The 14,030-nt window shown below is 38.9% G+C and overlaps 1 protein-coding gene across 11 annotated transcripts in view; it reads left to right on the forward strand.

Annotated features, from left to right (window-relative positions):
* The window catches only part of dock7 (dedicator of cytokinesis 7), a 69,722-nt gene that overhangs the window by 46,377 nt on the left and 9,315 nt on the right, over nucleotides 1–14,030 (forward strand). For 4 of the 11 annotated variants that reach the window (XM_041790513.1, XM_041790515.1, XM_041790516.1 and 1 more), the window contains 18 exons: nucleotides 744–839; nucleotides 942–1,082; nucleotides 1,408–1,521; nucleotides 2,070–2,237; nucleotides 2,373–2,512; nucleotides 2,709–2,878; nucleotides 3,395–3,573; nucleotides 3,692–3,874; nucleotides 6,047–6,182; nucleotides 6,471–6,567; nucleotides 9,878–9,974; nucleotides 10,100–10,234; nucleotides 10,340–10,492; nucleotides 11,009–11,167; nucleotides 11,309–11,409; nucleotides 11,737–11,929; nucleotides 12,036–12,179; nucleotides 12,755–12,886. In XM_041790513.1, coding sequence (XP_041646447.1) covers nucleotides 744–839; nucleotides 942–1,082; nucleotides 1,408–1,521; nucleotides 2,070–2,237; nucleotides 2,373–2,512; nucleotides 2,709–2,878; nucleotides 3,395–3,573; nucleotides 3,692–3,874; nucleotides 6,047–6,182; nucleotides 6,471–6,567; nucleotides 9,878–9,974; nucleotides 10,100–10,234; nucleotides 10,340–10,492; nucleotides 11,009–11,167; nucleotides 11,309–11,409; nucleotides 11,737–11,929; nucleotides 12,036–12,179; nucleotides 12,755–12,886 — 2,538 coding nt within the window. Of the gene's footprint in view, nucleotides 1–743; nucleotides 840–941; nucleotides 1,083–1,407; nucleotides 1,522–2,069; nucleotides 2,238–2,372; nucleotides 2,513–2,708; nucleotides 2,879–3,394; nucleotides 3,574–3,691; nucleotides 3,875–6,022; nucleotides 6,183–6,470; nucleotides 6,568–8,817; nucleotides 8,836–9,877; nucleotides 9,975–10,099; nucleotides 10,235–10,339; nucleotides 10,493–11,008; nucleotides 11,168–11,308; nucleotides 11,410–11,736; nucleotides 11,930–12,035; nucleotides 12,180–12,754; nucleotides 12,887–14,030 lie in introns of all 11 variants that reach the window. The other 7 variants (XM_041790507.1, XM_041790508.1, XM_041790510.1 and 4 more) reach the window with 3 other exon arrangements.

Genomic DNA, 14,030 nt, shown 5'->3' on the forward strand with positions numbered 1-14,030 from the left:
ATTGTTAGGTTTAACTCTTTCTTAAAGATTATTTTTGTTTCTCAATTGAACTGTTTGTAATATAGGTTTTATTAGTGGTGGAAAAAGCTCTGAAATGATAAATCTGGGCGTAATTTTATACATTAAAATGTGGTATTTCAACAGTGGTTTGCTGACTTTCATATAGCCACTGTACCTAAAGAAATTAAGATAAAATGTTCTCTCCATGTGCACAGGGAAATAATTTCATCATCAGTTTAACACTTCATACCGTAATCAGGAAGTTTCATAATGAAACTGCATGAAGTGAAAGGGTGCATTATCATAACTTATCAAGGGTAAATGTTGCTTCCCAAAACTGTAAAGTCATTTTTTTTTTTTTTTAAACTTGTATCATATTTTAAAGTGTTTTGATAACTATTATAGTAATGTGTTAACATTTTCTCATTAAACCTTTGTTTTCTAAGCAAGTTAATTTTCAGTGTTAGGGGACTTGTGCTCAACTAAAATTTATTTTGTATTCATTTAGAGAATTTTAGATTTGCTCATAGTTGTGAGATAAACTTATCTTTTATTTTTTGTCATATGATATGCCTGTTAAGTAAATATGCCCTGGAAACCAGTTAAAACTGCATTCATTAAGATTTAATTTTTAGGATGTGCAGTGATTCCTCCTCTTGTGCCTCACATCCATCTGTCTGGCTTTGTTGCCTCTCCCACTTCTCTTCCTTGTCTCTATTCTTCTGCTTTCCTGATCTGTTCAGCTCTTTCACGAGGAGTTGGCCCTCCAGTGGGTGGTGAGCAGTGGAAGCGTCAGAGAGGGCGCTCTACAGCAGGCCTGGTTTTTCTTTGAACTCATGGTAAAAAGAGTTTTCACTCATAGATAATCTGTCTTTCTAGTTCTTTTACTTCACAGTACAGCACTTTACTCCTCACCTTGTGTTTTATCCAAACACTTTTAGGTGAAGAGCATTATCCACCACCTGTACTTCACTGACCGCTTAGAGTCACCCAGGAAGAACCGTTTCCCAGAACGCTTCATGGATGACATTACAGCTTTGGTCAGCACCATCGCTGGTGACATTGTGTCTCGCTTCCAAAAGGTAAATATTAGTCTGGTGGGAGGTGGAGTAGAGGCACAAGGACGGTTAAGAGTAAGAGCATTTGTAGGGATTTAGGCAAAATTTGAAATGTACTCATCCGTTTTTGCAGTTTTTTGTTTTTGTTTTTTTTTTTTACACATAGCACTGTATCAAGTTTTGCTTCTTTTGCCTAAATAATGTGACATTGCAAGTTTAAGGCCTCAAGCGATATCCGGTGTTATCTTTGTGGTGGTTGTTTTGTTAAGTTTATGAAATGTATATTATCAAGTAATGCAAAAATCATGTTTAAACTGCAACATAAGGCATGTGTTTCTCATCTATTCAGGACCTAGAGTTGGTGGAGAGACTAAACACAAGTCTGGCCTTCTTCCTCAATGATCTGCTGTCAGTCATGGACCGAGGGTTTGTCTTCACACTTATCAGGGCATACTGGAAACAGGTGAATGCCATGTTTATATTAAGAATAAAGCAGGATTTAAAGAAACCATATCTATATGTCCTTACCTTAACTTTAAAGATCCAAAGTCTTTGCTTTTGGTGTTTTTTAATCTTTGTAGATTACATAAAATTAAAGTGTAAAGTCTAGACTGGATGTTATGAAAAATGCCCCAAGATAAATTCTAATATAGTGTGGGGCCATTTGAGAAAAATAACTCAGGATGACTTCTATAATGATTTGAAACCTGAAAACTTTCTTTGACCTCCCTACAAATGAACATCTTCTTTTACCTAAGGTATTTATTGGAAACTGCTGCCAAATATTATCTTGTTTGTCTATTTCTGCTTCTCCAAGGCATTTCTTTCATGCTGGGTCTTATGATTAACTTTGGATTTATAAATAGAGTGTTTCAGATTTCTATCAATCCCTAAGGATTTAGTAAGAACATATTCATGCATAATTCAACCTTTTTTTGACATCACATAGTGAAATGTTGAAAGTATTTTCATTCAACGCATTAATTAGTGCGTACTGTTTCCTTTCTTCAGGTCTCCACAAAGCTTTATGCTCTGCAGAACCCAACCCTGGAGTCGTTGAGGCTCGATTTCTTAAGAATTGTTTGCAGCCACGAACACTACGTCACCCTCAACCTGCCCTGCAGTCTGCTCACCCCACCTGCCTCACCTTCCCCCTCTGTATCTTCTGCAACCTCACAGGTAAGACACAAAGTAGTGTTGAGAAATGGAAACAATTCTAAATGAAAAAAAAAATTAAGAAAATTTAACCATGGTGTAAAAGTAATAAGGTGAGTTGTTTATAGTTGTATTTATTTTGATATTTTGTTTCCACAGAGCTCTGGGTTCTCCACACATGTCCAGGACCAAAAGATAGCAAACATGTTTGAGCTGTCTGTTCCCTTTAGAGAGCAACACTATCTAGCTGGACTAGTTCTCTCTGAACTGTCTGTGATACTGGACCCAGACAATGAGGGGTTAGTATGCGTTTGAATCAGTAGTATTGTAGTGATAGTTAAGGGTTATTTTCAGCTTAGAGACGTATCTGTTAAAGATAATTCTGTACTAATATGAACATGACTTACTTACTTGGCTCTCTTTTGGCTTTTAACATTTCAAATAAAATCATGAATCTCTTTGTTTATTTGTTTTTGTTTTTCTCTGTTATTTTAGGATGTTTGGCCTGCATAAAAAAGTTGTGAGCGTCGTCCATAACCTCCTGTCCAGCCATGATTCTGATCCACGCTATGCCGATCCTGAAGTCAAGGCCCGAGTCGCCATGCTGTACCTACCACTCATTGGCATTGTGATGGAAACGTTACCACAGCTACATGACTTCACGGGTAAATCAAATCCCACAAGAAGAATTGTATTGAATGAGCATTATGGATCTGGCCAGCAACCCCAGTTTCTTACCGAAACAGGAGCTAAAAACACTACAAACACTGAGCACCATTATCCTAGCAAACCAAAGCTAGCAACAATGCAAACCACTTGAGAAATAAAACTTATCATCCTCTGAAATCTTGTAACAGCATCAAATCCTCCACCACGGTCTCCAGTCTACTGTTGTCTGACAAGACAGTCAGTCTCTTAACACGGCATCAATCAAATATCCTAACATGCATTCAAATGTGAAATCCCCTCCTTTGACCACATCTGCTTCATTTTTATGCCCATTTCACCATAGTTTTGCAGCCTTGTCGATACAAAGCACCATACTTCAGTTTGTCAGCATTCAAAATAAAGGTGCCAGTCATGCAGTGCCACAATGCTTGATGCTTGCATGCTGTTTGGAATGGTGTAGCAAAATCTACAAAATAATTTCTAATCTCTCTCCTTTTTCATTATGTCACTAGAATCCCATAACCAGTGGGGTCGACCTGGTGGTCCTCAAGGTACAGCATTAGGCAGCAGTGGAGAAGAGGCAGAGGGTGAGGGTAACAGCTTGATCAGTCAGACTGTTGCCATGGCAATAGCAGGCACTTCCACCTCCTCCCCAATGTCCCGACCAAGCAGCTTCTTGCTCAACTCGCAGGTGAGTTTGTGACAGTCATCTTTCATTAAACTGAAACATCATCATACTGCTGTTTCTTATAAAAACTCTTTTGTTTTCCTGTTTTCTCCTGGGATTTATCCTCTGTTTATCTCTCCAGGCGAGTCGTCAGCATGGAAGCTTCTCTGCAGAGTCAAGTCGGAGTCTGCTCATCTGTCTGTTGTGGGTGCTGAAGAACGCAGATGAGCTGGTGTTACAGAAGTGGTTCACAGATCTGTCAGTGTCACAGCTCAACCGCCTGCTGGATCTTCTCTACCTCTGTGTGTCCTGCTTTGAGTACAAGGTAACATCAGCAGTGAATACGTCATTACCTTTTATTATTCTGACTGAAGTAGTATATTCGTATCCACCATAAGAGCAGTTATAACAAATTGTAAAATATGACAAGAAATTTTGTTAACAGTGTAACACAAAAACAAACCTATTTTTAACATACAGGGTCCAACATTAACAGTCGCCCGAATGCCCGGGGCAACTTCAAAAAGCCGACGGGCAAGCAAAACTTGAAACGACTTGCCCGATCAGGCAAGCACGACTCTGAGCTTTTCTTTTCATTAATTTTATTATTTTCTTCTCTCGTTTCTGTTACTACGGAGCCCCCGAGTAGCCAGATGCAGTGTGTCGCTGCCTCCATTGGCTGAGCGTGTCTGCTGATGTGCAGACAGCTGCACAAACTTAAACTAAAAACCTTTATGAAGGTAAACACTGTCATCAGTAAAGATTCATGTTAGGTCACATCAATAAATCTGTGACCCACATAAAGAAGAAAGGCTTTAACTTCCAAATTTAAATGGTCGGGTGCGCTTGACGGAGAAGCGTGTGTAAGAGAAGAGGAAGTCCGCCGGTGGTGCGTCTTCAATTTGCTCATTCAATGAGGTGTGCTGTCGTGTTTAATCTGAAGCTTCCCATTTCCTCGTAAATTTTTCTCCAGCCACATCCTGCTGATGCTCTCTCACACCCCATATCTTTTGACAATTATGCCGATGCGTGTCATCAGTGAGCATAACTCACACGACCACAATCACACCTGGAGATTACATTATATCTAGTGAAAGTTGTCCAAATGTGGGTGTTTTATTTGATCTTTAATGCACTAATGATCATAAATATTGTCAAAAGAGCAGAAGTACAAAACCAAAGCTCCAAAATGAGGCAGGGTGAAACGACATGTCTGGAAAGCTGCAGGGGTGAGGCAGGGCTGTTTTTAGTCATTTGGAGGCCCAGGGCAAAGACCAATATGAGGCCCCTCCCCCTTTAACTAAAGGATTAATAATGAGTAGAAAAAATGAGAAAGCATCTCTTTTATGTTAATAAAGCCACATAACTCCAGTAAATGCCCCAGTGTGAGATATAAATGCCCAAATAGCCAATCATCATTCATCATTTTCTTTGAAAAGCATCTCAGAGCTCAAACTCAGCACATTCTAATGTCTTAAAAACTCTTTAGGCCAGGTATATCTTTCATAACGCTGGTGTTGGGCCAAAGATTGGTATCTTCAAAATGATCACTTTTAATCAAACAAGAAAAATCTGAATTGGTTGATTTCCACGTGTGGGCAAAATTTCTTCAGTTTCATGATGAATAAACCAAATAAAAACAGAAGAAAAGCACCATTTTATACTTGCTGCATATGTAGCAGACCCCTCCACCTCTCTATTGTCAGTGTTTTGCTGACCTCATTTTCCTCTGAGAATAGCTGGTTTCATAAGTTATGAAAAAAATATTTCTGAGTTTGTATTTTTACCTTATTAGTATTGTAAATATGAAATTCCTGAGTTTGACTTTCTTTGGAAAACAACCTGGTGCAGCTTTCACATTGCACTGATCTGTACAAAGTTAAATATAATTTTCAGTGGGCTAACACATAGCTAATAAATACAGTTTTCTTAAGAAAGAAATGTTGTGTATTGCTTTCCACAGTTGACAGGCAATGGATTTTAGTTCTAAGTGTGTTGTGAGCAAAATGTATGCACTTGACAGCCAGAAAAAGTACCTCCTGAACAGGGCAAGTAGGAATTTAGATGGGGCAAGTAGATTTGGGAAGCACTTGCCCTGAAAGTAGGCAAAAACCTTAATGTCGGACCCTGACATAATGAGCTGAATTTGAATGATGTGTTCAATTTTTCTTAATCTTCTGTGGGTGTTGAGTTGTGTGCTATCCTTTTAAACACATGCTTCTTTGCAAATTCTATGCTTTAGTTGCTAAAATGGTAATAGATATTAGGTAGGCAGTTTAATACTTCCCATGCCCTAAAAATCTATTTCTTTCTGGCCTTCAGGCTCTTTTCTGCTTTGCAATCTATTTGCTTTTTAGTGCTTGCACATTTACCTTTGCACAACTAACCTGCTTTGCTTGCTGAGTGCTGTGCTGCAAATAACTTCCTTGCTGTCCCCTGTCTGTCTGCTCATCCTCTTCATCATGGATACAAGGCCCATGTTGTGTTCACCATGCAGGGAAAGAAGGCGTTTGAGCGAATGAACAGTCTGACCTTTAAGAAGTCCAAAGATATGAAGGCCAAACTGGAGGAGGCCATACTGGGCAGCATCGGGGCCAGACAGGAAATGGTGCGGCGCAGCCGCGGACAACTAGGTAGGGAAACACGGTTGAGCACTGTCACTCACATTGTAAATATCATTGGAGAACACAGTGGCATTTGCAGATAGATGCAAAATGAGGCAGTTAAAACTCCAAATTCCATAGAGTATGTATGAGTTAACTGCCCCCAATTTTACACTCTGCTCACATACAGCTGTACCCTTAGACAATAATACTGATCAAGCTTCAGCTGTTAGCCAAAGTCAGGTCACGTTTTACTGTGTACACACTGCCTCTTTCATCACCAATAAAAAAGTAAATAATCCTTTTGCTACATTTTAGAGCGGAGTCCATCTGGCAGTGCTTTTGGCAGTCAGGAGAACCTGCGATGGAGGAAGGACATGACCCACTGGAGGCAAAATAGTGAAAAGATGGACAAGTATGCTCTTTTAACACTTAATGTACTGTGTAAATCCTTAATTAATGACATTAAAAATGCCAAACGATTTTCTTAAGACAGTCTGAAGTGAGACTTCACAAGACCGTGCTTTTCTGAAAACCACTTCATATAATCAATCCATAGTTGTTTTTGGAAATGCCCATTCCCGCTTTAATCATTGTCTACATGTGTGATTCCTGTCCATCTGTCCATTATGATAATAACCTGTCGTAAGAGATGGATGGATGGATGGATGGATGGATGGATGGATAGATAGATAGATACTTCAAGAGAATACTAATGCATTCTAAGCATAAGCTGTGTAAAAGAAGTGGATATGGCCCTACTATAGACCAATTTGGTGTTTGATGTCATGTTTTGTCGGCAGTGCCCAACTGGTAGTAGAATGTTAACTTGACACCATTGTAAAGTTGTGGACTGTCTAGACACCTTTTCTTATTATTTTTATTAATTTGGAGCTAAAGACAATTTGTCTTACAGAAGCTAGCAAATCTTTTTGCAATAGACTAAGGGTTCTTGTTTCAACTAGCCAAAGTTGCAATGGGTACACTGATTTTGGTACCATGTGGAGAAAACTTAGTGTATATAATAAAGAAAAACTCAAGGCATATAAATCCTATGATGCATACAATGTTCTTTATGGACATGTTCAGGATATTGAATATTGAGATTTGTCAGATGGTTTTTGTGTTTCGGGACTGATGTGCTGCCTAGCCAGCAGTAACAACATAAAGTGTAGCTACACAGTATGTACACTATCCTTAACAATTCACTATATACTGGCAGTGCGGTACACCTGTGTATCTGGTTTGATACTAACTTTCTTTAAAACATTTTATTAATAATTCAATAGATATTACAACAGTTTGAATCCCTATAAGAACGGCTGCTGATACTATAATAAATAACCATAAATGCCTGTGGACTTTACTTTGAAAAGCTTCTCTGTTGCAGTTTTAATTTTGGCAGCTATTTTAAATGTAGTCTTAGTTTTAGTCTTGAGGAATTAGTCATATTTTAGCCATTTTCATCCTTTATAGTTTTAGTCCAGTTTTAGTCAATTAAAAGTCTAGACATTTTAGTCTTTACTTTAAGTACAGGTATTTCTTTTCTTTGTACTAATTTAATCAGCCAAACTGTATAATTTAAATGAAGTTTTTAACTAGTCCTAGTCCAGTCTTCCTCATTTTTAGTTTTAGTCAATGTAATTAACACTGCGTTGATGACAAAGTCTAGAGAAATGCAGATCATGTTTTAGCATTCTTTTTTTGAAATCCAACAGCACTAGAGACGTTTTCCCTCATATAAGGGATCTAGTCTGGTTTTATTTTCTCTACTTGCTTCCATTGCCACCACTATGCATGCACAAATGCTGTGATGTATTTGTAACATCAACTCCAAGTTGGTCTATGTTTAAAAAAAAAAAAATTAACAAGCTAACAAGGTAGACATACATTGTTATGACATGCATTGTTATGAATCCATCTTGGTTTACAGGCAGCTGTGGAGACTACCATAGAATCAGTCACATGCAGATGTGTCCTAAAGCATAGCCTACTCTGTTATCTATCATCTATAAATAGGCTCCTTAAACTAGACAGAAAATACTTAGTGAGGCAATAAGGCAAACTCAGAAGTGAGGTCATTTCACATATTATTTCAAGCAACCTGCTTTTTTATTAGTATTATTAGTAATATTACAATTGATTATTATTTGGGACCAGAGGAGCCCTTCTATGGCTGGTCAGAAATATTGCAGGCTCATGCCAGTTTCACACTATCTTCACTTTCTAAACCAAGTTGCTCTATTCACTTCTTATATACAGTCTATGACAATGTATTGTGTTGGTGTGATATAAAAGTATGAATATGCTCTTTTGATCTGCTTATCAGGATATATCTGCTAAAGTCATCTAGTAATGGTATTCATAATAACTGTTGCATTACCTGTTGAGTTCTCATTGTTGTCCCTACATTTTGCTGGTTTTACACTGGAACAGAACTTCAAAAGTTAAATTTCCATGTATGCTCTCAAACGTTAAATGCCTGTGCTGCATGCTGTCTTTAAAAAAGCCACAGTTTTGTATGCTTGTCACTTTTGTCAGATTGTGACAAGCATACAGTGCTACGCTTTATTTTGATTTTTTTCTGTTCATTTGTAAATTCACTCCAGCCTTTGTTTTCTGTTAATTTCCATTTGTTTTCTCACATTGCTGTGTGTTTATGTAGGAGTCACAGAGCAGTCAGGTATTGTATGGTCCACATTTGCTGTGTTTATATGATTTCCCTGCTGCTTTAGTTCCTCATTTAAAGTGTATTCAGGTGCTTGTGGGCAGGCAGACTGCTGGTATGGACAAAAAAAGCTTAGATTGTATTCAGATTCCTCCTCAATTTAAGTAAAATTGTCACAAAATTAATTTTTTATGGAGCCTTGTCATGAATTTTGGTCCATTTCTGCATCTTAAGCTCACACATGCACATGAATACACAAACAGATCCTTCCTCATGCTGGTTCCTCCCGCCCCCATCCCATCAGCCCCTCTGTCCTGGTAACAATGTCTGCATCAGGGTTGGTAGTGGTTGCGTTGGGTCTGTTTTGCTTCTTAACCAGTGTGCTTCTTGTTTTGGGGTTCTGACTCGTGTGCCTCCATGGTTGCTGCTTCAGTAAAAGAGAAAGACAAATATAGAAATAGCTCCTGTTTGGCATAGATTGTTTGATTGTTCTGTAGAAAAGAAGAAGATTCATTGCAACTAAAAACCACTCCTGATAAGTTTTTACATACCTGTAGGTTGTGAGATTAGATCATGTAGATTTACAACATTTCAACATAGTTTTCAACCTGTAGACCAGGAATTGATCACTTACCCACTTACCCATAAATAATGAAAAGCAGCTTCCTACATACCTTCAAATCTTTGAACCCTCTGGTGAGGGGTGATTTAGGTATGGCCTATCAGCATGTATTGTTCTTTGGATTATTTGAGTAGTTTGAAGTCTGTCATTGCAGGTGAAGAAACATTTTGCAAAGTAAATTTAAATAAAGATTATTAAACAGCTTTTTTTATGCTCTTGTTGTAATGAAAGTATCAGATCAAAGCCTATGAAAACAGTAATACTGAATAAGATTCTACCCAGCTCTTATTTTTCTAAGCATTTCTTTTTTTCCCTACATTTTTTTACATTTTGCCAGTGGCTTGCATGTGGCAACTTGAAGCCTGTGCAGTATTCAGTGGTAAACTATCAGCTTCACAATTTGGAAATTAGACTCAGTTTGTTTCTTGATTGTAGGACCAGAGCAGAGCTGGAACACGAAGCCCTTATTGATGGAAACCTTGCCACGGAAGCCAACATAATTATCCTTGATACTTTGGAGATCATTGTACAGGTAGGCAAGTGACTGTATTTACCAAACCAGGGAGAAAACTGGTTCTTCTCAGCGGTAGCTCAAATATCTGAGTAGGTATTAACTTGTATGTTAAAACAACTGCATATGTGTCCTGGCTTCTGCAGACGGTATCAGTGACAGAGTCCAAGGAGAGCATCCTGGGAGGGGTCCTGAAGGTGCTTCTTCACAGCATGGCATGTAACCAGAGCGCCCTCTACCTTCAGCACTGTTTTGCTACACAGAGGGCGCTGGTGTCTAAGGTGTGAAAAATACACTTTTTTCAAAGAGCTTGATTTCAGATCATCCTTGAATTCCCTCCAGTCATTGAACTTGTGTTTCACTTTGGATGTATTCTGCCTGTATAGTTTCCTGAACTGCTGTTTGAGGAGGAAACAGAGCAGTGTGCTGACTTGTGTTTGAGGTTGTTGAGGAGCTGCAGCAGCAGTATCAGCACCATCAGGGCCCACGCCAGCGCCTCCCTCTACCTCCTCATGAGGCAAAACTTTGAGATTGGGAATGTAAGTATAACTGAAAAACATATGGTTAACGCTGAAAATATTATTTGATCTTTGTCAACATTCACTTATGTATGATGGGTTGTAAATGTTTTAGACTACCTATAATCTATATGTGATGAAAGTACAAAGTTATCATGCCTGTGTCGCACAAGCATATTGAATGCTTCAATGAAAAGAAACAGATCAATTGTTAGTTAGTGGGTTAAAAACTGTATTTTATCAGCGGTGTATTCCCTTTCTCATTTACCTATCATCCATATCAGTACAAATATAATCTGTGCAGCCCCCTCCCAATCTTGACTTAACCATTTGACCAAAAAATTCTAAATTTCCTTTGTAACAGAACACGCAGGCCTCTCACATGTACAACTTTTGGAAATAACTTGGCAGCTTTAAATGAATGAAAATTCTGCTTTTCATTTTGCTTTTTCGCTGTCAAACTGTCCAAATAAAGCCAGATACCTGAACGAGTGTAATTTGCTTCAATTTTCCATCATTTTGTTGTTTTTCTTCCAGAACTTTGCAAGGGTGAAGATGCAAGTCACCATGTCTCTGTCGTCACTGGTGGGAACATCGCAGAATTTCAATGAAGAGTTTCTGCGTCGCTCTCTGAAGACCATCCTTACCTATGCAGAGGAGGACCTGGAGCTGAGGGAGACCACGTTCCCAGATCAGGTACTGATCAAGTTGATTGCCCTTCACAGGAAAAGAAAAGTGTTGACTGACTCAGATGATGGCTACATAAGTGCCCTGTTACACCTGATTTTGAAAGATAGTATTGTGAGAAATACTGACTGAAGCTCTTGTTTTTTGTAGGTCCAGGACCTTGTGTTTAACCTGCACATGATCCTGTCCGACACAGTGAAGATGAAGGAGCACCAGGAAGACCCTGAGATGCTGATAGATCTCATGTACAGGTACAGACTAAACCTGTATTGCTTTTTTTTAATAGGTTTATTTGTCTTGGGGCTTTATGCTTTCATTATGGATAGTACAGCAGATAGAAGATGGGGAGAGTGAGAGAGTAGCAAATGACACGGGGTAACGATCCACAGGCCGGAGTTGAACCCTTCCCTAAGTCTGCTTTGAGGACTACAGCTGTGCGTTTATTTTTGTGCTGTAGCGTGTGATCATAACCACTAGGCTACCAGCACCCCCTTAACCCATATTTCTGTTGCTGTAGTTGTAATCTTGTTCTGTTAGTTTCATCTTTGTGTCTCTTTGTTTTTGTATACAATCTTCAGAATTGCTAAGGGTTATCAGACATCACCAGACCTCCGGCTGACGTGGCTGCAGAACATGGCTGGAAAACACTCTGAGAGGAACAACCACGCTGAGGCTGCTCAGTGTCTGGTTCACAGCGCTGCTCTGGTAGCAGAATACCTGAGCATGCTGGAGGACCGCAAGTATCTACCTGTGGGCTGTGTCACTTTCCAGGTACAGAGTGTGCTGAAAAGATAAACTATGCCTGTTGTTCATTGTTATAGAAATGTGTGTTGATGCGTGTGCTAATATTTTTCATTTTTCTTTGTGTTTGTTTCAGAATATTTCTTCCAATGTCCTGGAGGAATCTGCTGTTTCTGATGATGTGGTGTCACCTGATGAGGAGGGCATTTGCTCAGGGAAATACTTCACTGAGATCGGCCTTGTGGGACTCTTAGAGCAAGCTGCTGCCTCTTTTTCCATGGTGAGCACTGAAGAGGGATAGATGGGTTACTGGATGACTGGAGGTTGAATGTGGAGGATGCTGTTAGGTACTTAATGTGAGGGCCCTTTTTTGTCTTCACTGACAGACGAATGATCTATGTTAAGCAGCAGATGTTCAGTGCTACAGAGGAGGTTTAATTTTGAAAGAGTATACCACAAGTTAACACTGCAGTCATCATTTAGTATTACTATTATGGTGTCAAAGCATTACAATCTGTACTGAACCAAACTGAACCATGTGCAAACATTATCAGACTCCCTTTCACCAGACTTTAGACAAAGGCTTTCATTCCATGCCTGCTACTGTCATTCGCGAGCTATTTAAAGTTTTTTGCTTAATGTGCCACAACTGTCAGGACACCAAAGTAGCTCAAGTTTTTTTTTTTCTAATTTGAACAGTTGGCATAGCTGTCAAACATTTTAATAGAGCTCATCTGTACTAAAATACCTTACTACTCTATTCTGAAGTTCTTCACTCTGACATAAAGTCATTTGCAAAAAGCTTGTTGACTTTTCTGAATCCTGAATAAACGATTTTTACAATTTCTCCTCAAGGCTGGCATGTATGAGGCTGTAAACGAAGTGTACAAGGTACTAATCCCTATCCACGAAGCCAACAGGGATGCAAAGAAGCTTGCCACCATTCATGGTAAACTACAGGAAGCCTTTGGCAAAATTGTACATCAGGTAAACCCAAACACACAAACACAACATAACTATCTGTTCTTCACAAGGCTTCAGAAACTGGAGCTACGAAGCTGACACTTAAAAAAAAATAATGGCAGTGTGACCTAGATTTTATTTGTTTGAATTGTATTGGTTCAACTGGCTGATTCTGGTAAATAAATGTTTAGCTGTGTTTTTAAAAATATTCAGTTTTAACAGAAGAGCATGCTCTAAGATGAGCACTCAGTATAAACACCTGAAAACCTCTTCATCACAATACCATAGCTGATTGCACCACTGCACTTCAGTTACTCATAATACTTAAGTCAAGTTAATAGGGGCAGCATGAAGGAGTTAGATCTCTGGGAGCTGAATGGTAGAGTAAATAAATAAGACAAAGCAGGTCAGGCTCTTTGTCCACATTACTACTGGCAAAAGTTGCACAGATAGAAAACCACAGACAACTGGAAAAATTCTGAAAATGTTGCACAGCCTTCACAAAGACAAAGCTCTGCATGGTTTATTGTTTGTGTACTTTGGCAGATACCTTGCATGCTTTATTTTTATCTGTAAAGTATAAAACAGGACGCATGGGGTGTGGGGAAAGACTCCTTTTGTGGTTTTTCTTAAAGGCCAGTTGTGTGACTCCTTATGATAATGTCAAGTTACAGTTTGGGCAAGGTTACTGTTTTCTGGTGGTCAGAGCAACAGGCAGCAGCTATCACAAAGCCAACATTTTTGATGACAAAAAATAGCCTTTAACTCAATTGAAGGAATGCATGCAGCCTCAATCACTAGTTGGTTTTGGATTTAAAAGAAGATAATCAAGATTAGACAAAGACTGTGCTGCATGCTGTGCTGCCAAGATAGCAGAAGATGACAGAAAGCAGTCAACGGTTAACAAAAAAGCAATAAAGACCTCTTTTATACAATTTTGGAGATGGTCCTTGAACAATGCACAACGTATTTCTAAAAGCATTTGTATGGTTGGAGCTGCCTCAAAGGCAAGAAGACAAATTTGTTTTATAATTTGAAATTAATGCACAGATGCAGATGTTGTAAAATCAGTGAGTAATCATGGTTTAATAATTCTGATCTCAATCTCAATAGAAACAATTGTGATTATGACCTCCATCCCTGTCAAGTAGCCCTAGTTGGAGTCACC

The sequence above is a fragment of the Cheilinus undulatus genome, linkage group 7, assembly GCF_018320785.1.
Source record: "Cheilinus undulatus linkage group 7, ASM1832078v1, whole genome shotgun sequence".
NCBI classification, from domain to species: domain Eukaryota; kingdom Metazoa; phylum Chordata; class Actinopteri; order Labriformes; family Labridae; genus Cheilinus; species Cheilinus undulatus.